Here is a 27,335-nt window from a genome sequence, read left to right as displayed (position 1 = left end):
ATCCGTTGTTTAAAGACTCCGTTGTTTAGGTTCTTCTTTGATTTGCTCTGTATCCTGGTGAAGGTGGCCATTGCTTGAAATAACTGAGATTTCAGGGTTTGTCCGTGGAGATGCTGACCATTTTCCTTAGGGACTATATCATCTTTGGCTTGGTAAGGGTGTTGCTGGTCGATAGGCATTACACTTGATTTTTTTGTATCTGGCGAATGATCTAATGCGATAATATACTTATGTTGATCTTCCTCGTGTATGTTTATCAGATGATCTTCCATTGATCTGGTAATCTTCCACGATTATATTGATGAGAAGGCCCAAGGTTAAATTGATCGGCCAATCCACGGTTACGCTTATTAGTTGAAAGCATAACACCAGCTAGTATTGTGTCAACTTGAGTGAGGCTACGAAACTCATTTTCCAAATGACTAATCATGTTTCCTTTATGTGTCGGTGATACTGCGCCATTAGATAAGAAGATTTGTCGATGGGCATAATTGGCACTTTTTGATCCATATATCGGCATCTTGTTGGAGATTAAGGTTTTCAATTGTTTAAACACCTTGTTGATCGTTTCTGTGTTCCTCTCTGTTACATGCCATGCAGAATCTTTATCTTTAAGAGGAATGTTTCGGTTGCAAGCTGGTCTGAATGTCTTTCTTTCTGAAGCACTGCTTCAATGCTTTTCGTAAGGCCTTGGAATAATCATTTGTGTTTACCTTGCGAGAGTACTCCAATGCAACATCAGCAAGGCAATCTAAGAGACTACACACCTGTTCCCTGTTTTCCCATTATCGTCTACTGGCAGTCTGTTCAAATAGGTAAATGAACGCCTCCTAAGTCATGGATCCTCTACCGTTAAATATTTGTATATTTGGGAGCTGTGGGCTTCGGCTCCGGTTATTTGTACCAGAATTTTCTTGTCATCCAACGTGTATATTCTCTCTTCACAGAGGAGTCTGATAAAAGAGCTGATGCCACTCTCTTTTGGTTGTGTTTTCCCTTTCCTGGATCGGTCAGTGGAATTGCTGTAGTCGCAAGCCTGTTAAAGCTCCAGGAGCTGCTGATGATGTAATAATTGGAGTAATAAATGTGGGAAGAGGAGGATTTGGCATTGATTTGACAGAGCTGATACTGTAGGCACTGCAGTCAGCATTGAAGAAAATTGATAGATCCACTTGCAGCCAATTGTTTCTGTACTGGTGTGCTGCTCTGAACCAAATGTGTTTGTTTTATAGTAGGTTGTAAGTGTCTGTAAGATGACACATACTCCATTTGGTGGTATCCTTTATCGGTACCTGATGTTTCTGCTCTTAAATGGAGGTTGTTGTTGAACAATTGAAATGTCTCATCAGGGCAAAGGGTCCTACCTTTGGACTTCCGGCTGTAGGTGAAGACTCCAAATTTGCATTCAACAGAGTTGGTGCGGTTGAAGGTTCATGTGAATTATTGGGGAAAGACCTAAAGCAGGGAGTTTGTTATGTACGTTTGGTGTACTTGCGTTGTACAGGCTAAGGTCAAACTTTGGCTTAGATGATGTTTCCATTGAATGGATTTTTACTTCTTTATTTCGCTTCTCCACTAATTCACTTACAACAGATACGATTTTTTTAAAGTACCCTGCTGTTCAAATGCACTTTTAAATTAATCTGTTTCTACTTCCTCAGTTGCTGTCAGCTTGTCCATCCGTCTCACCACATCATTGAATTTCTCATTGGTCTGGCCGTCACATCCACCGAGAGCTTGCCACTAGTGTGGTCTATCCTCTGTTAAGACTGCTGAAGTTTCTGATATATTGCTCTCATCTGTTCATTATTAATATGTATTGCCTCTTTCTGTTGCGATTGGATCGTTAACAGACCAAAACATATTCTATCAATTCGCGCTTCATTCTGTCTTATATTGGAGTCAATCTCAGATGTTCGTTGAGCATTATATTTCCTATCTGCTAAAATTCCTGGTAAAATAGTTGAATAGAGTTATCCTCTGTTAAAGTGTCATTAGCTCTGGGTTTCTCCATATCCCCAAGCGATACAGTTTCTGCTAATTCAATATTCTTGTCCTTCTTGTCTTAAATTCCTGGCATTGCAATGATTTGTTGTTATACAATTCTCAAATCACAGTTTAATATCTCAAATTGCAAAATATTGCAAAACAAGAAATAAGAAAGGTAATTAATAATATCTTACGGCAGATTAATCTCAAATCACAGCTTTTATGTGTAACCTCAGACAAAAAATATTGCATCTTCTAATGAAAGCTACTATTGTAGCTTTTTATGAAAGCTACTACTTTGTATATGATATGAGCAGCCAGGAAAAACAAAAGAACAGAACTGGAACAGAGACTGAATGATACTTTGCTCTCATGAAATGATTAAATTCAGGTCAATTCTCAATAACAATAATTGCATTTTTTTCAAAAGGCGGCCATTTTGAAAATAGCCGTCATTTTAAATTTAAAAAAAAGATCAAAAGAAAATCTTGCTGAGTACATCAAATCATTAAAATATGTTGAATTTTGTGCTTCCAGCATCAAATAAACTGTGGTTTGTGCAATACTGGAAACTATTTTAGAATGTATGGCGGCCATCTTGAAATAAGCCGCCATATTGAATTTTGAGGGTGGGTCAATAGCTTAAATTTCTCAGTAAACCAAATCATTAAATATGTTGAATTTTGTTCTTCCTGCATCAAATCCACTGTGGTTTGTGCAATACTGGAAAATATTTAATTATGTATGGCGGCCATCTTGAAATTAGCCGCCATATTGAATTTTGAGGGTGGGTTCATAGCTTATATTGCTCAGTACACCAAAATATACAATCATGCAAAATTTGATGCTTTCCTCATTATTTGAGCAATTTTTTTACCGATCTCGCGGACTACTATAGATGCCTGAAAACGTTCTTTAAATTAAAAACTTAAACACTCCATCAAATTTATTTTTTATTTCAAATACGTTTTCTTAAAGTTCATAGGAGATAAGAGAATGAATGCATCAATATCTTATGATGAAACTTATCAGTTGTAACACATTATTACTTCACATATATCCTGGACTACCTCATATGCCCCTTTGTTTTGTCACTGGCCATTAAGGGTCAAGTGATATTTTCTTATCACTTGACGTCCGTCCATGAGGACCATACAAAACATACAAATGTCTTTTTTTAAAAGAAGCAATGAATGGAATGAAACCAAATATGGCTGAACAAGTGTTGTTACTTTGAAGCCGCTATGTCATCCCACTTGGCCGCCAGAAAGGGACTTAGTCTATATAAATGTTGTTTTTTCTAGAAAAAGCGTTTAATATATTGAAACCAAACAAGGTATGAATGTTTCTTTTAAAGTATTGACCAAGTGTGTTTAATTTATAGCTGACTTGTCATTGTCCTTATAACGTCATTATCTAGAATTTCAATGAATTGATTGGTAATGTTTGTGAACTTGACAAAAGTCTTCTGCTGTTATAAAATTACGAGTCCAATATCAAACCAATTATTTACCTCTGTCATTATTAGATGTTATGATTTAAACCTGTTTTTTAACATAATTTCCAAAGCCGAAATGAAGCAAGTAAGCGACCCAGGGGCCTTTTACGACTTGTTTTATTGAGCATAAGTTAAACTGTCGAATTGATAAAATTATTATTTTGTCATGCCAAGAAATTGCCTCCGTTGAAATTCTTCAAATATCCCACAGCTAGAGCAAATTACATGGATGATAAATATTGACCATTTGGTACATTGCCGTATTCTAAACGACACGTACATGAAGGTCATAAATTAATTTGTTAAATGAAATCTAATCTTTAACTACTAAAGGTGTCATAGGAGGTCGACCGTGATTTTAAGCGAAGATTTCTTGGCATGTAACAGATAGAAAACTCAGGATGAGAATTCATAGAACAGAAAAGGGGCAGTGGCAAATATTTCGTGTATATTTCGAGTATTTATACTCCTGCGCCTTTTGCAAAAAAAAAACCACCCTTCATTTTGTTGTGTCATTGAGCCTTCGGACTTTATATTTTGAATTGTAGTTCAACTTTTTGTATAAAGTATATATTCAAATGTAAGCTCTGCGTGGTAAAAATCACGTGATGCAGGAATATATAGTATCTTGGAGCTAGACTATTTCATCTTTGTGGGCGAGGACTCACTTCAAACCGGCAACATGCATGTGTATAACGACATTGTAAATTTTCTTATTCAAAATAAATAAAGTTACCTGTCTAGTCTAGTACATGAATGGATTGGTTAGAAAGCAAGGTTTTTAAGAGATTGGAAACCTTTATTCAAGGGTTGAAAATTAAAAGCACACAGAAAGGGGTGGTTTGGGGGGGGGGATGTTCCAAAGGAAATATTTTTATCTTATGAACTCTACATATTAGATTTTTTTTTTATTTAATTAAAAGAGAGAAACAAATGTAAGACAAATTGTAAATGATATCTCTTTCTCTCTCAGTAACAGATAGAAAACTCGGGGTTAGAATTCATCAACCAGAAAAGGGGCAGTGGCAAATATTTCGTGTATATTTTGAATACAGAGAGGAATTCGAGGGATGAAAATAGCGGAGAGCACAACACAAAAAAGGGGGAGTGTTCCAAAAGGAATATTTTTATCTTATGAACGCTACATTTGAAAGATATTTGGTATATTGCCGTATTCTGGAAGGTCATACCCCAGCAGGCACTCAACGTTGATTCAACGTTGAAACAAGCTTGTTTCTCAACGTTGAAACAATGTCAAATTTATGTTTGATTTTGAAAATTGGAATTAACGTTGTCATTTCAACGTTGAAGTTTCAACATCCATTCAACGTTGATTCAAGGTTGAATAGTAGTTGAATGTATAGTAATGAAATTTATTATAAAGCTACAAACACCACATTTTTTTACCTGCTTTCCAAATTTTTGCTGTTGTTAGATGGTAAACAGACAGTGTTGGTGTACATGTTTGTTTTTCCCTCTCACCAATACACATATGAACAAAATAGATAAGTTAAATGGAAGACATCTAAAAAAATACATCAACTGTTACTTAAAACAATTTTTGGTGCTTGTACAAAGTCAAAAATCTAGACCATAAATGTCATATCTTAAAATCCTGTTGGCAGAAGGAATAGCTAAAATGATTGTGTGTGTCCACTTGTATTTAACGATAACTATAGACATAATTATCTATTTAATATACAAGTGGACACCTATAATTTTTGATATATTCTTACTTGTAGTTTTTCTTGTTGTGAATAGCTATAGAAAGACAAATCATTCAATGAATTTGCACAGTTTGCATAAAAACTCAGACATGCACTTTATTCCCTGACACCACAGAAAGGAAAGAAGATGTTGAATAGTTCTAAACAATTCTCACAAGTTCAAAGTAGTTTTTATTAAACGACCAACCAATGTTAAACCCTTCTTGAAAGTAGTATATATATATCTAGGAAGAGTGAAGACATTATTAGATCCAATGAGTATTCAGGATTATCACAATATTTACGAAAATAAGAACATGCTGCATGACTGCTAACCAGACAACTGTCCACAAAAAACAAAGGTCCTTGATTATATATACATATATGTTATATAACCCTCATAAACCTTTACATTAATACTTATTTACTCAGGAACAATTATATCAAAAATAGTAATACAATGATATTTCTTTTGATACAAGATTTATTTTATAAATTCATTTGTTATATTTGTCTCTTTTTGTCCTGATTGCATGTCATCATTCTTCCACCACCTCAGGATCTTTCAGCGGTAAATTTTAAGCAGGAGAGGTCTTCAGATATGTATTTCCAAGTGACATCTTTTTACTCTTGCAGTATATCTAAACTCTGGAAAAAATCAGATTATATATATAATAAATATAAATTGTATGTCCTGAAAAGATATTTTAAATTTGAGCCACTTTCAATTTGTTTCTAGAAGCATTGAAAATAAATAAAACCATAATGACGAAGCACATATTGTAATAAGATAATCATTAAAAAAAATATATACATTAATGTTTACTATTAGTATTTTTTTGTTAATGAAGAAGCTTCAACCTGAGTTTTGTAAGACTGAGGGTTTCACTATGTTATTGTTAACGATGAAAACACTTTACCTAAGTAAGACATTTTTTTTTTATTGATGACTGCACACAATTCCATTAACATAAAATAAAGAACTTTACTAGAATAACTTAGATATAAAGACAAACATAATATGGTATGTAAGGTAAACAAAATTAGAATAAATAAAAGATTAATCTTTGAACACAAATGGTATATAGCTATACAGACGAAAAACCTACCTTTGATGATTTTAAAGACTGGAATTCCCAATACCGAATTTTAATTTTGCTCCACTTGATGCCTTTTAGTCATTGATCTGTTTGACAAGCTTCTGTAAAATAAATAATACATGTTAATGATATCAGATAATGGACTGCTATTACATTCAAAACCAGGTTACGTACACATTAATGTAAACATGCATTTCTCATATTACACAGAGTTAGAGATCACCTGTAGATCAGTAAAGGCTCAGACTGATTTGTTTTTGTAAAAATAAAACAATAAAAGTATCACTATTCCTAGTCCAAATAATGATGACTTTTGGCAAGGCTATTTTAAATTTTTTTCTGGGACGCCGTCGTAGGAAGGCGTCCCAGAAAAAAAATAAAATAGCCTTGCCAGACGTCATAATTATTTGGACTACACTATTCCATGATCATTCAAATTCAATACTTTGTTGTCCAGTTAAAATTCATTGTTAAATATGATCGTCAAAAAGTATGTGGTTTACCAAGCCTTTAAGAGTTAAACTAAAAGAACTGCATATATATAGTATAAAGTAAATATGTTGGGGAATATTTACCTGAGCAAAATAATGTAAACACTTGCTTATCCCCCCCCCCCTTTTTCTTATGTGAATCTTTAAGCATAATAATTGTAACAATCTTTACCTAAACTTTAAAATGAAACTAAATATGCTTTCCACACTAAATGCCCTAAGAAATAGTATTATTGGAGGAAATTATATATGATGGCCCTTCCATGTGTTCTGATCTGTTTTCTGGAATACAATGTTGACGTTATAATTTTCTCTAATTGTGCAATATGATACCAATTCAGAGTTTCTAAACACAATTCATAAATATAACAAACCGTGATAGCCACATGCAAACATCTACATACCATAAATATACGTGATAAACGGGAAGTTTCTCTTTCGACTTCGTCCTTTGTTGTTCTTTTTCAAATACAGGAAAGGTGCGTGTTTGAATAATGCGCATGGGCAATCTAACTTCCTGTTCAAATCCCGCGAAAATATGAAAGAAAGAAATCGCGATCATTGTTGATAATCAACTATTTTAAATTTCTTTACATGTTATCTTTATGTTCAAATTAAAGTTATGTGAAATAAAATTAATAAATTATATTTCTTATTCCCTAGAAATTTAGTATCAAACGACTTACCTCCCCCCTTTTCTCATACCGTCACGGTGACGCAAAACTCAAGTTGAAATAGTGACCAATAGTTAATACTATACTGTTTTGTGAAACCCAAAATTCTTTTTCATTCTTTTCTTTATAAATATATACTTCTACAGTTATGCAGCATATATTGCCTTCTTATAATGAGTTTTTTTTTTATATAGGCCTACTATGAGTAAATAAGTTAACGTTGATTCAATGTTGAATCAACGTTCCAATTACAACGTTGAAATGATCAACGTTAATTCAACGTTGAATAGGGGTTTATTCCTCAACGTTGAAAATGTTACGTTGTTTCAGCGTTGAATATACGTTGATCACATTTCAACCTCATTTCAACGTTTATTAAACGTTGAGTGCCTGCTGGGACATTAATTAACATGTTCAATGAAATCTTATCTTTAACTACTATATAACGCATAGGTACCGGCACGTAGGATGTCAAACGGATTTTTTAGCGAGGATTTCTTTGCATGTGCAAGTTAACTCTTTTGATTAAAACAATATAAAAAAAGTTGTAATAAAATATTCATATTCGTGTAAAATTGAATGCGTACAAGTTGCATTTCTTTTGTTGCAATTCACTCGATACACAAGTCGTTATATTTGTATCAGTTTTCTTTTCATATATAAACTTATGACCGTATTATGTGTCTTTATTGTTTCATAAATAAAGAATGCGAAAAGCAGTCATTAAGGTCTATAAGAAAAGTACTGTTCCGTATCATGACATACCATATATAAACCACTGTACGCGTCTTTACATGTATATATCTTATCTTTCTTTAGGGAATTTGGCGTCCATGGCATTTTCTTTGATAGTCAAGGTCAAATTATAGACTGATTTGTTTTTGTTCAGCTCGACATACATTAACATTTATCAGGAGTATGAACCGGGTACATAATGCAAGAAAATAACTGTGAAAACACACGAAAGAGCTTATTTTAACTTTGTGAAAGCTAAAATCAATGAAATTATTATATTTTATTTACTGGTGAGGAAATAAAAGTGCGCGATTCTAGATTTAATCATGGAAGTATTATATTGACTACTTCCATGATTTAACAAACACCTGTTGTCGGATTTTATTTCTGTTAAATATTTCTATTTAAATTGTAAAGTGCATGCAGCGTGTACTATAAATTGTTATCCGTAATAAAAAAAAGTTTCCCATTATTCTCTTAGACTATTCAATAAATTCCCATCCACAATTTCATAACGCTTGCCTACACAGCTACTTTTGCATAGGTACTATTTCTGTACTAAAAAAATGCAGTACTGGAAATTTACTTTTTATATTAAATACTATTTCTTTACTTTAAAACTATTGTAATATTTAGGTACTTGTATTTTACAGTTCTTGATCTGTACTAGATATTTTGGTACAGAAATAATACAATATTCCGTGTTTGAAAATCATAACTTTAAGAGACTCGAAAAAGAAAAACTTTCAAAATGCTGAAAATGTAACGGTACTAACCAACAATATGTAGAATCTTAATTTCAAGTACAAATAAAGTACTGTAAAATACAGGTACCTAAATATTACAATAATTTTAGAGTAACAAAATAGTACTGAATAATAAAAGTAGATTTCCAGTACTACACATTTTTAGTACAGAAATAGTACCTATGAAAAAGTAGCTGATTGTGTAGTTGTTCTCCTATGTCTGGCTTTCGTGAGCTTCTTCCTAAGAATGTACATTATAAGTTATCACATTACTGTGTAACGATTTCTTTATCAAATTTAACTGCAACTTTCTGGAGTATCAAGCCCACAAAATTTTACATGTATCATATGTCGTTCTTCGTTTTTTAAATAATTCACAGGGTCTTTGCAGACTGGGTGTACTGAATGGGAGACGCGTCATGTTATATACTCAATATACGGTACACTCTGTAAAAGTTTATAAATGCAATTGATTATTCCATTCTAATTTTGGTGTTCTAAAACCGTTTCTCTAATTCTATGGAAATTTATCCCTTTCCGAACCCATTGTATAAAAAAAAATAATCAACGTGTGGTTGCTGGTGATATCAAAAGATCATTGGATGATTTTAAGGGTCATGACCTTTTTAGCTAACTGAATGAACCAAAATATGATAACAGGTGTTAATGAAATTGACAACTTCGTGCAATGTGAAAGGCACTCGAAGGGGATTTTCGGTTAACATAAAAAGAAAATGTCTTTTTAATCATTAAAGAAACAGATTCTTACATATTTACTCGTGGATTATCGGATTTATCCAATCTCGATAGTTAAATTATAAATTTCAAAGTCCTCGCCGAGGCGGCTCGGACTTTAAAATTGATAATTTAACTATCTCGATTGGATAAATCCAATAATCCACTGGTATCAATGTAAGAATCTATATTTAACCAACGTGTGGTTGCTGGTGATCTCAAAAGATGATTGGATGATTTTAAGGGTCATGACCTTTTTTGCTAACTGGATGAATCAACATATGATAACAGGTGTTAATGAAATTGACAACTTCGTGCAATGTGAAAGGCACTCGAAGGGGATTTTCGGTTAACCAAAAAAGAAAATGTCTTTTTAATCATTAGAGAAACAGATTCTTACATAGTTACTCGTGGATTATCGGATTTATCCAATCTCGATAGTTAAATTATAAATTTTAAAGTCCTCGCAGAGGCGGCTCGGACTTTAAAATTGATAATTTAACTATCTCGATTGGATGAATCCGATAATCCACTGGTATCAATGAAAGAATCTATATTTACACAATTGATAGAAATGTACGTGTATCATAGAATGAAAAGTGTTAAAATCTAATCTAGTAATTGATAGTAAAAATAAGCAAAAGGCCAGGTTTCCACCTTCTATTTCGTTTTTCCATTGCAATTTAATTTCATGTGTGTATGTTTCAAAATATTTATGATATATTCCAATAAATATACTGCAAATAAAGTTATTTGTAGCTTTTTGTTAAATCTCTTTCCATATATGCTTCTCCCCAAAACACTCTCAGTCTGAAAAAAAGTAAGTTTACGTTTAAATTATACATGTTATATCATATATTAAAAAATTGTCTCAGGCCTTATACAGACTTTGCACTTGCGTTCGTACATTGAGATTATAGCTCGTTATAATATTTATTTACCTAAGGATTTATATGTACATTATAGGGAAGAACCAAAAATTTGCGAAAGCAAATTTACAGATCTCACATTGTTGGGTTGATGTTTAGACGAGTTGTATATATACATTTTCTCTAATTCTATGGAAATTTATCCCTTTTCGAACCCATTGTATAAAAAAATTTAATCAACGTGTGGTTGCTGGTGATCTCAGAAGGTCATTGGTTGATTTTAAGGGTCATGACCTTTTTGGCTGACTGGATGAACCAAAATATGATAACAGGTGTTAATGAAATTGACAACTTCGTGCAATGTGAAAGGCACTCGAAGGGGGTTTTCTGTAAACAAAAAAAAAGAAAATGTCTTTTTAATCATTAGAGAAACAGATTCTTACATAGTTACTCGTGGATTATCGGATTTATCCAATCTCGATAGTTAAATTATAAATTTTAAAGTACTCGCCGAGGCGGCTCGAACTTTAAAATTGATAATTTAACTATTTCGATTGGATAAATCCGATAATCCACTGGTATCAATGTAAGAATCTATATTTCTCTAATTCTATGGAAAATTATCCCTTTCCGAACCCATTGTATAAAAAAATATAATCAACGTGACTGTGGTTGCTGGTGATCTCAAAAGATCATTGGATGATTTTAAGGGTCATGACCTTTTTAACTAACTGGATGAATCAACATATGATAACAGGTGTTAGTGAAATTGACAACTTCGTGCAAGGTGAACGGCACTTGATAGGGAATTTCGGTTAACAAAAAAAAAAAAAATGTCGGCTCGAACTTTAAAATTGATAATTTAACTATCTCGATTGGATAAATCCGATAATCCACTGGTATCAATGAAAGAATCTATATTTCTCTAATTCTATGGAAAATTATCCCTTTCCGAACCCATTGTATAAAAAAATATAATCAACGTGTGGTTGCTGGTGATCTCAAAAGATCATTGGATGATTTTAAGGGTCATGACCTTTTTAAGCTAACTGGATGAATCAACATATGATAACAGGTGTTAGTGAAATTGACAACTTCGTGCAAGGTGAACGGCACTTGATAGGGAATTTCGGTTAACAAAAAAAAAAAAAATGTCGGCTCGAACTTTAAAATTGATAATTTAACTATCTCGATTGGATAAATCCGATAATCCACTGGTATCAATGAAAGAATCTATATTTCTCTAATTCTATGGAAAATTATCCCTTTCCGAACCCATTGTATAAAAAAATATAATCAACGTGTGGTTGCTGGTGATCTCAAAAGATCATTGGATGATTTTAAGGGTCATGACCTTTTTAAGCTAACTGGATGAATCAACATATGATAACAGGTGTTAGTGAAATTGACAACTTCGTGCAAGGTGAACGGCACTTGATAGGGAATTTCGGTTAACAAAAAAAGAAAATGTCTTTTAATCATTAGAGAAACAGATTCTTACATAGTTACTCGTTGATTATCGGATTTATCCAATCTCGATAGTAAAATTATAAATTTTAAAGTCCTCGCCGAGGCGGCTCGGACTTTAAAATTGATAATTTCACTATCTCGATTGGATAAATCCGATAATCCACTGGTATCAATGTATGAATCTATATATATCTATTTATACACACTTGATTATTTATAGCCATAAATCATATAAATGTATTATAAATAATAAGAATAGTCATTTTTAAGATAACAATTCATTTGTCTTTGTTTGCTTCCTTCCTTATGCAAATATGAAACATGCCCATTATCTTATGGCACGCGGGAAAAGTAAACACCTGTTCCGGTTTATTTATGGAAAATAAAATCCAACCCATAAATGTAAATAAATCCTAATATAATCATCATCACTTAATATCCCGAGGAGTGCACATGTATAATATACACAAACCAGGAAACACAATCATTAAAAAAATATGTGACGTTTTGATTCAGGTAATCAGCTGATAAATTGGTTCAATTTTGCAATTAGATAGCATATCATAATTTCGTGGTCGTTCACCTGTGTGTCATACATCAGATTATAATTATTCTTAAGAAGGTAAGCGGACATTTATAATTTCCCGATTGTTTATCAGTGAAACGTATTTAGTCGATGTTTGTTTAATACACGTGGTCATTTAACTTTTAAAATTGAAGGTATCGACTATAAAACAGGATGTATCAAACAAATGTACATGTATTATATGGATCTAAAAACAGAACATTCATGAAAAATTATTGGCATTTTCCGCACCTTCAACTTATGTATCGGATTTCATCACAAGTATCCACTTAATATTTATTGTATATTGATTTCATTTTTTTTATGTTGCTTTTGAAATTTATCTGTTTGTTTTTGTAATTACTTGTATTATAATTGCAGATTGCTATAAATATATAACTAATTTAAAATTTTATAAAAATCAAAAGGGAAAAAGGGGGACATCCATGAAAATTTATGGATACATGCAGAACAAATTGTTTTTCAAATTGGAGTGTACATAAATCGAGCTTTATATAATCTCCATACTCTACTTAAATTTCAAAAGATTTAATAAAATAAACTTAATATTATAATAACACCGAAGACACTCCAGTGTTAATGCAAATTCAGGAAATTTGTCATTGAGACAGAAACGAATCAACACAAACAGCCTGCATATGACATAGTGGTCATCATATACAGGTCCGTCAATTGATGCTGCATACTAGTATATGTCAAGTAGAACATGTTTTATCAACCGTCAACATCATATGTCAAAGACTGAGAAAAATAATGCAAGCAACATTCCAGTCATTGTATTATATATTGGTTTCCTTCATTTCACATTGTCTACCCCCCTTTTTACAATCCTAAAGTGGCCCTGAAACCATTAAATCCACCTCTATATAGTTGATTCTTTTTCATATGCAACATCACGAGAAATTCACCGCGTCTATTAAAGAAATCTTATGCTGTCTCATGATATACATTGTATGTGTATATAATGAATAAATGTAAAGTATTATAAAAGTATTATAAAAAAGAATTATGATGAATAATTATGTCCCTCGTTGTACATGTATGTATTACATAAAAATGGAAAAAAAATCTGCCTTTCATTTGTGAAATGAAAAAATAATATGTTCCGCATTGTTTGTGTTTAATGGAAAAAGCTATTAAACTCGATTGTATCATTAAAATTTGGATTGTAAGCGGAAATACAATTTCATGACAAATAAAAAAATCACTAAGTTCAGATGTTTTAACGTGTACAGTGTTTAGATCACACAAAGATAATTACTCGCCGCAATATAGCCTTTTTGTGCTCATGCGGCTTAAGGCAAACACCAATCACTCAATCATAGATAATTACCCGCCACAATATAACCTTTTTGTACTCATGAGGCTAAAGGCAAACACCAATCACTCAATCATAGATAATTACCCGCCACAATATAACCTTTTTGTACTCATGAGGCTAAAGGCAAACACCAATCACTCAATCATAGATAATTACTACAAGTAAAAATCTAGAAGTCTGGCATTCATTGTGTATGAAGGTCTGGCATTCATTGTGTATGAAGGTCCGGAGGGTGTCTCCTTGTATTCTGACTAAACCTTTTTAAAGGCCATTAATCTGACGTGTATTCTCTTTGTTTGTGGGCCTTTTTTCCCCTTTGTTTGGGGAACCAATTTTCTTTACAACTTAAAAACTCTCTATTATATTGAAAGCACCATCCAGACACTTGTACATGTATATTAAGGTAATGTAAAAGTTTATTAATGGATCTTTCAATTTTAATATATAACCTGCTGAAGAAGTTAACCACCTTACTAGGAAGTAAACTACTATGATTTGCTTTACACTCTTTCATATTAGTTTGTACCTTCCGTAAAACAGTTCAATTCCGAGGGGGTCTGCTTGACTGTGCAAGATGCATATATTCGTAGTAACGTCTATAATCGGAATCGAAACTTTAAATCTAAAGTTTAATTTTTGGAGAAATCCAGATAAATTCTGTGCGAAACAAATATATAGAATTTTTAGGGTCACGTATCCTTCTTTTAATCAAAATCTTAACTTAATATTCTTGATCCACTTATTTGCTGTATTATGCAATCCGTCTTTTCCCACCCTAAGAATATTTGAAATGCAATTGACTTTATGCAAACAATCAACCCTTTTACAGATTATTTTCGAAGTTGTATTTTACGTAAAACAAACATTCAAACAGTATTTTTGAATGTTAACACTAATGTAAACAGATAGATGAAAAAGGCTGATGAATATATACAGCATAGTAGTTTGAATTATTTTGACTGAATTTTTAAAAATAATATATAGAATTAATAACACATATCATCTAAAAAGATGGTAGGACCTTTATAGGGACTCCGGGATCGGGATTGGTCCTTCTGGGATCCGGGAATTCTTTTTTTTTGAATTTCTGGATGTTGGGATTTAATTTTAGTAAGTTCGGGACCTCGGGATTTCGGCTTTAGCACCCTCCTATCCCTATCTAAACGAGTCCCTCTGGTGCCACGTCTCGTGTTTAGAGATAACACTATATATCTTTATATAAATCAGTGGCGAAGGTTAGAAACTAACAAGAACTCGGATTATAAAGATAAAATATAAAAAGGGTATATTTTAGTTGAACATGAACTTGCCTTACAGCAAACATATTTACTTCTTGGTGTCTATGTTAAAATCTTAACACAAGTTAGATGTGGTTCACTTAAACTCAACATTGAAACTGGTAGATATAATAATGTTCCTCGTAATGAAAGACTATGTCAATGTTGCAATATGAAAGCTATTGAAAATGAATATCATTTTGTAATGATTTGTCCAGCCTATAGACATCTGCGTTTAAGATTTTTGCCTAAATATTATTGTTCTTGGCCTAATATGTCAAAATGTTTATCAGTTATTCAAACATGTTCAAGAACTTTGGTATTAAAACTTTGTTGTTTATTAAATGAAAACTGGAAACTACGGTCACAACTGATAAAGTAGATTATATATGGTACTAACTGTTGTGTTTAATATGTTTTTTTGTTTTTTTTGTTGTTGTTATTATTTTGCTTTTCATTTATATTATGTCGCTTACTATATTATATATGTTGTTGATGCTAAATAGCATTATATTATATGCTGATTTGCAATTAACTTATTACAAATTACAAGTAATTCCGGACTTATCAAATAGTTAGCCAATTACCTAACTAGATGCATATTAAGTGATGTCTTCAGTTAGACCAAACCTGTCTGCGTATTTATACATCCAACAGCTCCATCTTTTATATCTATGCCATTCAAATATACACGATGACCTCTGTGATAGATGCAGTATTGGTTCCAAGACTTTAATAGTTTTTTTTAGTACTATTAGTTCGAATTCTTAATAATACACGTAGATCGTATAATGTCGATTTACATCAAAATTGATCAGCCCTCAAAAGATACAGTTTTTTTTTTAAACTGATGACCTCTTCAAGAAACTCGTTTTTTTTTTAGCGATGCATACTTTAATTTACATTGCTATTCGGACAAATCGTCCTTATATCATGCGGATTTCCAAGAAATATAGGTCTTATAGTACTAAACATGCCATACAATAACAAAACAATAACAAAAACAAAAACAACTCGATAGTCTGATTTAATATTATACATTATTTTTAACTCATATGTGTTCTTTCAGTTTAAAACTACATACTATATATCTAGGATCATTCAATGTTGATTTTGGTTTAGACGATATTTGGAAAGAAGTTTGTCTTAAATTTGTATTTACATTTTTTGTAGTTGTTTAACTCTATATGTACAAGTTTATACTACATAGATTTAATAGTTTTACCTTCAAATGTACAAGTTCAAATTAATTAGATTTTATAATTTTACATCATAAATTGTATTAGTATGGTATTGTTTCTGTTCTATTATGGAATTAATTAAGCGTGTAAGACCTTTGCACACTGTAAATTAGCAACGACATGTATGGCATTGTGAAAAGATGAATGATGGAAATAAACTCATCATAAATACCAGGGCTAAATTTTGTATAAACGACAGACGCGCGTTTCATCTACAAAAGACTCATCAGTGACGCTCGAATCCCAAAAAGTTAAAAAGGCTAAATAAAGTACGAAGTTGAGGAGCATTACGGACCAAAATCTCTAAAAGTTATGCCAAATACAGCTAAGGTAATCTATGCCTGAGGTAGAAAAGCCTTAGTTTTAAAAAAAAATCAAAATTTTGTAAACAGTTTTAAAATTTATGAATATAACCATATCAATGATAATTCATGTCAGCACACATAGTGCTGACTACTGGGCTTGTGATACCCTCGGGGAAATAAATCTCCACCAGCAGTGGCATCGACCCAGTGGTTGTAAATAAATGTAGAATGAACATGTGGAATATGTCAATGAGACAACAATCAGACTAAAGAGAGATAACAACCAATGGGTCTAAACGCAGAGAGAAAATTCCGCCTGCGGAGTTGGACCTCGGCTGGCCCCTAAATAGAAATGTGAATGAATATCGACCCTCTTCTTGCAGTTTCTTGTAGTTACACAAATAGCCAACTTATGAAGATTGTTACATATTTAGATATTTGTATTATAAAAATTATGTGTATTCAGTTTCATATGTTAATTATATGGAATTGTACAAGTGATGTCCGGAAACGCCATTTTACTTACACTCTCACTTTTATAAAAAGTCGTTAACATAAGACTGTTATTATTCTGAGCTAGTCACAACCCCCAAAACTACAGTTAAAAATTGTCTCAAGACAACTCTAAGACTAGTACTCTTTTCAACTAAGATATTGATAAGTGAGTACTATTCTTATTCAAGAAATATATTTAATGATATGCTTTGTACTTTTACATTAAAACTATTGGAATTGTTAAGACGTATAAATTGAAAAGTTTTGTTTAACCCACGCAAATAAGATACGAAATTTTAACTAGATTCATCTGTTGTGATAACTGTGTGTTAAACAGTACTTTTTGCACTTTATATGTTTCATTTTATGTTTTGTCTGATTCACACATCGGTATTGTAATTTAAGTTGTGACTAAAATTAAGAATGTAAATGGGGAATGTGTCAAAGAGATAACAACCCGACTGAAGATAAGAAAACAGCCAAAGGCCACCAATGGGTCTTCAGCACAGCGAGAAAATCCTGCACCCGAATAAGTTCTTAACAAGCTTATTTTTTTAATATTATTTATTCATTTTTTCAATTTATATCATTTACATTTTTTTTTTTAATTTTCTTATTAAAAAAATTATCAAATTCATTGAAATAGAAGTTTTATAATGTATTTATAGAAATTAATTATACAGTACATTATCTATTGTATTTATTATATTTTCAGAAACACCAAACAGAAAAAGTCTAGCTTGATATGCGTTATTCGACAGTATGTGCATGCAAATGGCTTATTAAATTTACCGCGGCTATTATAGTCATAGTGATAACCTTTTGTATTGGACTGCACAGTGAAACATCCAAGAACCACAATGCTACACTAGTTTCGCCAAAACCTACCCTTTCACCGGAAGAAGGACTTCAAATATATATCAAGAATCTCAGTTCTTGGCAAGATCATAATGACAGTGCAATCGTCAATTCTCACCCATATCAGTATTTAATAGTCCCGACAAAAATTTGTAAACTTAACGGAGCTGTGTCCGACCCATTTCTTTTAATAGTTGTCAAATCCTATGTTTCAAACATAGGACATCGTGAAGGTATTCGTGCAACGTGGGGAAAGGATCTGCCTTCGTCTGTCAGACTCGTTTTTATTCTAGGACATTTGGATTTCATGAAATCGTATATTGCGATTGAAAGCAGACGATACAAAGATATAATTCAGGAAGATTTTTTCGACGTTTACAGAAATAATACCGTAAAGACAATCATGGGATTTAATTGGGCCGTGGATAATTGCAAGGAATCTCAATACACATTTTTCGTGGACGACGATTACATAGTCAACATTCCGAAACTTTTGACTTACATCAAATCCCACCAGAAAAACAGTAAGGGGTTAGGTCTTTATGCTGGATACATGTGGGAAAAGGCTTTTCCGAAACGAACAAATCTCTCAAAATGGTATGTTCCGTACAAAGACTATCCATGCGTATATTGGCCTAAATATGTAGGTGGCGGTTCTATGATGATTTCTATGGATGTAGCAACAAAAATGAAAGAAGCATTTCCATACATAAAACCTATATTTATAGACGATGTGTATATAGGAATAGTTGCAGCCACCTTAGGCATAAAAGTAAAAATGGAGGGTCGATTCTCTCCAGACTACAAACCTAATAATATAGGAGTGTTGTACTCTACTCATGGTGTTGCATCATCTAGTGCTTTAATTCACGATTGGGAAATGATCAAAAGTAAAATCCGGAAATAGATTCTCAATTAATCATATATTATTGTATTCTGCTATTGTTGTTAATTTTAAATTATTTCTAGTCCACAGAAAAAGAATACTCAAATTAAGATATTTTTAATGACAGAGTTAGTTTTTATGGTGCTCCTTTTTAAAGAAATATGAATATTAAATGTCGGCAGAGAATTTGTTTTATTCCGTTATTGCAGAATCTTTTTCATTCTAACCTTCGGCCTAACATGTCATTCTATTTCTAATATTGTTAAATAGGGCTGTTGTGTTGTCGAATGACGATTTTTTTAGAAACAAACATATATACATGTACAAAATGTACATGTATATATATATGTGGTGTGAGCCAAGGCTCCGTGTGGAAGGCTAAACCTTGACCTATAATGGTTTACAATTATGAATTGTTACTTGGATGGAGAGTTGTCTCATTGGCACTCATACCACATATTCTTATATCCATTCACTCTAACTTAAGGTTCATGTGGATCCTATGGCTAAAATGGCCGTATTTTCACCTCAAAATTTTCACTAAGTACAGGCAAACCTGTGCATCTGGAAAAGTTTTAAGGCATAGGATGCCCTAGATAAATAGAATTCAAATGCATTGTATGATTTAGAAAATTCTTAACTTAACAGGATTTTGCCGTACACTTTTTTTCGTCTCTGCAGAAGATGATAAAATTAACAAACAGTTTAGTTTACCTTGATATGGTCCACTCAGGCACACAGTTTGAATAACCAATTATTGTCAGGTATCTATTGTCCATCTAATGTCCATGTCAATTGAAAATGCTCACTATAATTTTTACCTGTGGGGAAGTTCTCAAACCTGTTTCCCAACTTAGTTTATTTTGGCACATTCTGGAGAAAGAAAAAAAGTGCATGGCAAAATCCTGGTGAGTTTTTATTTTTCTTAAACATAAAACATACTTTAAATTCATATATCTAGGGCATGCTATGCCTGAAATTTGTTATAGATGCGCCTGTTTGTCTGTACTCGGGGTAAATTTTGAGGTGAAAATACGATCATTTTAGCCATAGGGTCCACATGAACCTTAATTCAACGTATACATGTCAAATACTAATTAAGTATCTTTACGTCGCCGAATGGTATAAGTAGTTATTGCTACATAGAATAATGAGGATGGTACATACTGAAAAAAAGTAGTTACCACGGTAATCACTAGCAATTCAACACTGGGGTTGTGAGTTCGTGTGGGTCTACTCGACTCCAATCTCAATGAAATACCAAGGCTTTTCTACCTCAGGAATACATTACCTTAGCTGTATATGGTAAAACGTTTAGGAATTATTAGTCCTCAATGCTTTTCAACTTCGTACTTAATTTGACCTTTTTACAATTTTTTATTCGAGCATCACTGATGAGTCTTTTGTAGACGAAACGCACGTCTGGCGTAAATATAAAATTTCAATCCTGGTGTCTATGATGAGTTTATTGACTTGGATTAAAATTAAGAATGGAAATGGGGAATGTGACAAAGAGACAACAACCCGAACATAGAACAGATAACAGCAGAAGGTCACTAACAGGTCTTCACTGCAGCGAGAAATTCCCGCACCCGGAGGCGTCCTTCAGCTGTCCCCTAAACAAATATATACTAGTTCAGTGATAATGAACGCCATACTAAGCTCCAAATTGTACACAAGAAACTAAAATTAAAAATAATACAAGACTAACAAAGGCCAGAGGCTCCTGACTTGGGACAGGTACAAAAATTGTCAGTTCTGTCGAAGGTCGGTGATGTTCTCTGGACACTATGCTTCCTCCAACAATAAAAACTGGCAGCAACGAAATAGCACAAACGCAGGGCGTTGAAAAAACATAAAAACAAAATCCATACGAAACATTTCAATTCGGGGTCTTCTTCACGGTCTGCGTTTAAACCATGTCAACTTCTACATGCATTTAAACTCACTAAGAAACAAGATAAAAGGGCTTAGAACATTACCTTTTTCTGTTACTAAAGCCGTTCCGACAATAATTATATTTTACTGGTGAGCGAAAAATTGAGTTTAAAAAGTGGAAATATTCTCAGCTGCTCTAAAAAAGTAAGGATGCTCTGTCTAACACCTTCTAGTATTTACTTTATTCATCCAGTTATTTGTAACAAATCAGTTGGAAAGAAAACTCGCTCAATGCCACCAATATAACTAGAACGTCAACAAGAGAAAATTAATCACCCGGAGGCGGAGTTCAGCTAGCTCATAAGCAATAATGTAGACTAAGTTAGAAAAATTGATGTCATATTAACCTCCAAAAGATGTTAAGAAACCACAATTACTAGTAATAAAGAAACATAGTACTAAATACCAGAGGTTCTCGACTTTGGACATGCCTTAAATGAGACTGGTTTAAACATGCTTTGTGAGGTCTCAACCCTCCCCTATGTACATATAGCCAGTGAGGAATAAACAAAGGCATATACACATATTATTCAAGTATAAGGTACATAGAATACTTTCGCCATAGACATGCATAAAATATTTATCATTATACGTTATTTAACCAACATTAAACAAATAATGCAGAATGCACGAAACTTAGACGTGTGTAAAGTGTTCAATCGTTGAAATAGAAATATTATTAACAAAACAAAATATGCATTTAATGTTTATTACATAGCATTCACTCATAATTTAATTGTTCTTAAAAGTTCCCGGCTTTATCAAAGCTGCAGTAAACAGATTATAAAATTGGTTTCCATAAAGTTGAGTCCCGGTATTCTGTCGAACCGAAAGCTTATCTCCTCCTTTCAGTGCCACATTTACTGTCTGAGATGCCATATCATAGGGACCTCCTGTATATAGCCATACCAAATTCTGTCCATTTTTCGTTAGAATAAGATGGGATGGCTTACCAGGGGGAGTCATCATAGAAACAGACACAGAGTAAATACCGGACGTTTTGACAGTAAAAACACCCGTAGCGGAATCATAACAATTTCCAATATTAGTAATAACTCGGCTGTATTTGACTATTTCTCCTTTTGACAATGTTGCACCATTTGTAGACAATGTAGCTGTAAAGGCAGTATATGCAGAAGTAGGAGGTTCCGCTGAAAATAGAGTTGAAACTGTTTTGTATAATATACAACTACAGTGGAGATCATTTCTTACCTCTCATCAAATCCGTCAAATTCTTTCAAAACTGTTCTAGGACAGTATGTTGAACTGCCATCCTGACACCTTTTAGACAGTTCTCGCTAGAACAGTTCTAACCTAGAACTGATTTGATCAGTTCTACCTAGAACTGATATAGACATGTCTACCTAGAACTAATCCTAACATATATACCCTTGAAAAGTTTTAGACAGTTCTACCTATGGATGACCACATTTTTGGTCAGTTCTACGGCTAGAACAGTTCTACCACAAGAACAGGTCTACGACTAGACCAGTTATACGATTAGAACTGATTTGGTCACTTTTACGGCTAGATTTGATTAAGAAAGTTCTATCCATAGAACAGTTGTATTATTTTTTTGTCTTAAATATATAAATAAGTCAAAAGAGTATAATAGATACTAATCCTTACAGGTTTGGTTAGTTCTACGGCTAGAACAGTTTTATAGTTAAAACTTATTTTGTCTTGATTTTCTTCCGGTTTCTGATTCTCGTACATTTACTTTTTGTTATATTTTTTTACAGTGAACGATGGTATAACTGTCTGCTTTACATTAGACAATGCATAATGTTTGTTATTTTAGCATGCATGTAGTCATTCATCTTAAATGTTCAAAGAACTAATGTTTGTAACTTCTTTTTGAATATTACATCGATTGATAAATGTTGAAAAAAGGACTGAATCTTTACGAGCTGCTTATAATCAATAAAATGTTTGAATATTTATATACCTTTAGATCTGACATTTTCAAATGCAAGAATTAAAAAATAATAAAAATATACTAACCTTCACACGATGACAATTTTCCTTGAAGTGCTGTCAGCCTCTTCGATAAAAAATCGACTTCTGTTTTCGTCTGCCCTAAACGTTACAAAAAAAACACCCAACATAATTATGTAAGATGTGCATCACGCATGATAGAAAACCATTATAAAGAATTAAATAATTTTCAGTTTCATTTTTAAGAGGTATTTTTTTATTTTTAAGAGGTATTTTTTTGGCATGATGAATCATAAAATATTACTCAGTACTTATTCACCATAAAAATGATAATAAAGGTAAGTAATTAACTAATATCTTAGTTTGCATAATACAGAAAATAGATCAAACATTCATCTATGAAGTTGTAATTATACATGTAGTAATAGCTAGTGAAAGAATGAATGAAAATTCTTTCTTACGTATAATCGATGGACTATTGCACTCCTCTGAATAAATACCTCCAAGTGATACAAGAAAGATAACTACGAAATACATTTCTAACGATGAAATTGAACTGATGAGTTGTTTCAAATTTACTACGTTTATATAAGTAACGCGTTGCATATCACTCCCTGCATCTTTATATCATGTTTCAATATAATTATCAGTTAGTATGGCAAGGTAAGGTGAACTTTTACGTCGTTTTTTAACCACCTTTCCTGGAAATCAATGCAACTACAATGTATAACGTGTTTATATTTAAGAATTGAATGCTTCTTTTTGTAAATTTATTGGGTGGTAAAAGCGTTGACCGAAGTACATTTTGTATGAAGCACGGTCAACGCTTTTACAACCCTATAAAGTTTCAAAAAGAAGTATTCAATACTTATAATTACATTTTTTTAGCTAAAATCATGAAAAGACGATTTTTATCCAGTTTTATTTAATTCACCTGTGCACTTTTTTGTGGGACCTCGTGTCATCATGCATGATAAATGTTATTGTCTGATGCAATTGTTTACGGAATAACATGTTAGCCAATCAGAATAACGTATTATAATGAAACTTACATCTAATGTAATTATTCGACATTGTTTGTAATTAAAAAAAGACGTAAAATTCAGAGGTTGATAAGAAACTGGCATTTTGATTGTGTGCTTCTTCGTAGACATTTGAGAGACAAGAATCATAATTCAACATACTGATTGTTCCCCTTTTAAAGATTCAATATCGCGCGCTCAAAAAAGTTTTCAGTTTTTATCTTTGTCACAACATCTGTAGTACATTCAACTAGCCTACAGTAGTATACCGCTGTGCGAAAGTCAGATTGAGAAAAAAAACAAATCCGGGTTAGCTTACTAACTCAAAACGATGGATACACATCAACTATAATAGGAACACAACAAAACAACTGAAACACTGAAGTGCAACAAAAAACAAACGACAATGCAACACACGCATTTTGAGATATTCTTTTGAATTGACTCTGTGGTTATATAAAAACTTCATACTTTGAACGACAAAATTATTTCATTTACTTAAATTACTTTTACTTATGGATCTTGACATACTATGAATGACAAAATTATTTTATTCAATAATAATACTTTTTCTGTTAAGTCTGTTTTTTATGTTATACATTTAACGTGAAACTGTGCGTATGTATCCCGTTATACCTTGAACCACACATTATTTCATTTATTATTATTACATTTACTGTTGAGTCTGTTGTTTGTTATATTAACTTTACGTGACTATGCATGTATGTATGCCTTCATACTTTGAACGACAAAATTATTTTTATGTCTACCTGTGCGAATTTCAAACGCGCAATTTTACACCAGCAATGAAAACCTTCTATCATTTACGGATATACTTTATTTAGATAAATTAAGTGGTATAAGAAAAGCAAAATGAGTATGTTAAATTTGATGTATGCCTTTTTGTGCTTCTTCGTTACATTTGTTGTTTTTATAGTGATGCATGTATGTATGCCGTCATACTTTGAACGACAAAATTATGTTTATGTCTACCTTAGGTCCGAGACCACAATTAATTCGTAGTGCATTTCTTTTATAACATAAATGAAAATTCAAAAAATCCCACCTGCGCTTTCTCAATGAAATTTTTACAGTGTGTTGTACTACTTTTGGGACAAATTATATCAAAATTATAGAAAACTTCATCACCTCTAACTCAAAAAATGAACAATTTTGTGTTTAGGGTGTCTTGAAATCTTTTGACAGCTTCCGAAGTTCTAATTTTTTACCTTTTTTTCAGCCGGACCAAATCACTACTTTCCTGTAAAATTCTGGAACCAAATTTTTTAACAGTATAATTTCACCCCCCTACTTACAATTTGAGGCATAAAACATGGAGAAATAAATTTGGAAGGGGTATAAAAATAAATGGCAAGTAACCCACTGTTAACACTAGGGACTATATTCGTGAACAACGGACGACAATTGTGATCTCGGACCACCTGTACGAATTTCTAACACGCATTTTTACACCAGTAATGAAAACATTCTTTCCTTTACGGGTAGACTTTATTTACATAAATTAAGTGGTAAAAGAAAAGCAAAATGAGTATGTTAAATTTGATGTATGCCTTTTTGTGATTCTTCGTTACATTTGTTGTTTTATAGTGATATTCAGATGATAACACAATATTGACTGTTGTACCCCTATTTTTGACATTTTTACTCTTTGAGTATGTTTGTTTTGTTCATACATCGTTGACAATGTAATGGAATTTGATGCGACTGTCATACAAGTGAGAGGTATAGCTAGCTATAAAACCAGGTTCAATCCACCTTTTTCTACATTAGAAAATGCCTGTACCAAGTCAGGAATATGACAGTTGTTCTCCATTCGTTTGATGTGTTTGGACTTTTGATTTTGCCTTTTGATTTTTGATTTTCCTTTTTGAATTTTCCTCGGAGATCAGTATTTTTGTGTTTTTACTTGATACACGAACTATAAGATAACAACTGCAATTTTCCTGAGTTGGTACAGAACATATTAAGAAAAAAAGGTGGATTGAACCTGATTGTGTGGCTAGTAAAACCTTGGGCTTTTATGTCAATGTTCAATATAACACTTAAATTACAACATTACATGCCAGGAATACAGTACAATTAAATGCAAGAACATTCAGAATAGAGAAGAACACACATGTACAATACAATAGAACTTTTCGACATGCCAATATTTATCAAAGGTACCAGAAAGGGACAGAAAAAAACCAACACCGTGCGGAATATCAATGATATATCAATACATTTACTTAAGGTGGTACCAAACACCTTTCTTAAATAAATTTGGCTCGTTTAATTTTCATACATTTTTGACAAAGTATCTACTTTGACCCTTTTACAAAAATATAAAAAAATCAAAGATTTTGATCTAACCATTTTCGGCGTTTTGCATTTGCGCCGATCTGCACTTCATTTGCGCTGATTTTTCTTTTCAATTGCGCCGATTTTTATTCAGGTAAATTACAGGTGAATGCTATTTTTCATTCATCATCTACCTCTTGCGTTATCAATTGTGCAAATGATATGAATTGTCATTTTGTTCTTATTCAATACTTCAAACGAACATAAAGCATTTATAAAGTAAAACTCAAAACCGTTATCTGGTTATCAGCTCGCTCCGACAGCACAGAAAGCTTATTTTATTAGAAATAACAAAGAGATGTTCAATTTGCTGTCATCGACCACTGCCGTCGCATATAAACACAATCTACAATAGATTTTTTTTCTATAAGTTGAAGAAACAAATCTTCACAGTAATACATACATGTATCATATAAACTACTAGCATTTACTACATAACATACTATTTACATTCATATGAAGTATTAAATGGGGTGGGTGGTTGTTAAACAAAAAACTGTACTGTTAATCGCACATCGGATGACAATTCTAGACTATAGTACTATAATTTTAGCGCTAAAAATATTGCTTGAAGTTATTATGATTAATTTAACTTAAACCGGTAGTAACTTACTGATTGTCCAATCAAATTAAACATAAACCAGTTTTTATTTGAACACACGTACTTTAAGAAAACAAATACACGTGTTCCCGAGTAACCTTTATAAATAAATGTCAATTCGGATAGCCATTTACCAATGTCACTCAATAAAAAAGAAGATGTGGTATAATTGCCAATGGGACAACTTTCTACAAGAGACCAACATGACACAGACATAAAATAATTATAGGTAACCATAGGGCCTTCAACATTGAACAAAGCCAATACCGCATACATAGTCAGCTATAAAAAGCCTATGACAATGTAAAACAGTTCAAACGAGAAAACTTACTGCCTTATTTATAAAAAAATGAATAATTTGTCTGTATACTCTGTGCTCAGCCAAACAGACTGGATTTCCTCCACCAGTTCTGAGCCTGCATACCATCGGCCACAAAGAAAAGATGTTTTTGTCGGCAGAAATCGCAAATTATTTTCATCAATACTTTGTAAC

The 27,335-nt window shown here is 32.5% G+C and overlaps 2 protein-coding genes and 1 long non-coding RNA gene across 5 annotated transcripts; 1 reads left to right on the top strand and 2 right to left on the bottom strand.

Annotated features, from left to right (window-relative positions):
* Positions 1 to 5,588: 5,588 nt before the first annotated feature.
* On the bottom strand, positions 5,589 to 7,488 carry LOC134723469 (uncharacterized). Its single transcript, XR_010108082.1, has 3 exons — positions 7,189 to 7,488; positions 6,303 to 6,394; positions 5,589 to 5,841 (listed from the first exon to the last, which is right to left on the bottom strand). It is a non-coding gene; the product is annotated as an uncharacterized LOC134723469 (long non-coding RNA).
* Positions 7,489 to 12,452: 4,964 nt separating this feature from the next.
* LOC134721452 (beta-1,3-galactosyltransferase brn-like) lies at positions 12,453 to 19,020 on the top strand. 3 transcript variants are annotated; one of them, XM_063584492.1, is made up of 2 exons: positions 12,453 to 12,529; positions 17,954 to 19,020. In XM_063584492.1, the coding sequence occupies exon 2, from the start codon at positions 17,984 to 17,986 to the stop codon at positions 19,001 to 19,003; it is 1,020 nt and encodes a 339-aa protein (XP_063440562.1). In that variant the 5' UTR covers positions 12,453 to 12,529; positions 17,954 to 17,983; the 3' UTR covers positions 19,004 to 19,020. The 3 variants fall into 3 exon arrangements, with proteins under 3 accessions (XP_063440562.1, XP_063440561.1, XP_063440563.1); XM_063584491.1 differs by having other exon boundaries at positions 12,458 to 12,635; XM_063584493.1 differs by lacking the exon at positions 12,453 to 12,529 and adding an exon at positions 14,299 to 14,323.
* A 2,632-nt stretch (positions 19,021 to 21,652) lies between these two features.
* LOC134722752 (complement C1q-like protein 2) lies at positions 21,653 to 23,409 on the bottom strand. Its single transcript, XM_063586377.1, has 3 exons — positions 23,320 to 23,409; positions 22,925 to 22,999; positions 21,653 to 22,071 (listed from the first exon to the last, which is right to left on the bottom strand). The coding sequence occupies exons 1-3, from the start codon at positions 23,393 to 23,395 to the stop codon at positions 21,653 to 21,655; spliced, it is 570 nt and encodes a 189-aa protein (XP_063442447.1). The 5' UTR covers positions 23,396 to 23,409.
* Between the last annotated feature and the right edge of the window lie 3,926 nt (positions 23,410 to 27,335).

Source organism: Mytilus trossulus, chromosome 6 (assembly GCF_036588685.1).
Source record: "Mytilus trossulus isolate FHL-02 chromosome 6, PNRI_Mtr1.1.1.hap1, whole genome shotgun sequence".
NCBI classification, from domain to species: Eukaryota; Metazoa; Mollusca; class Bivalvia; order Mytilida; family Mytilidae; genus Mytilus; species Mytilus trossulus.
This window is presented reverse-complemented; position numbering and strand designations above follow the sequence as displayed.

Bases quoted from the DNA above. Each gene is read 5' to 3' on its own strand.
- LOC134721452 (XM_063584492.1), top strand. From the start codon at position 17,984: ATGCGTTATTCGACAGTATGTGCATGCAAATGGCTTATTAAATTTACC.
- LOC134722752 (XM_063586377.1), bottom strand. From the start codon at position 23,395: ATGTATTTCGTAGTTATCTTTCTTGTATCACTTGGAGGTATTTATTCA. The intron at 23,000-23,319 runs GTAAGAAAGAAT...TGTAACGTTTAG, and splicing joins CAATAGTCCATCGATTATAC to GGCAGACGAAAACAGAAGTC. The intron at 22,072-22,924 runs GTTAGTATATTT...CTCTATTTTCAG, and splicing joins AAAATTGTCATCGTGTGAAG to CGGAACCTCCTACTTCTGCA.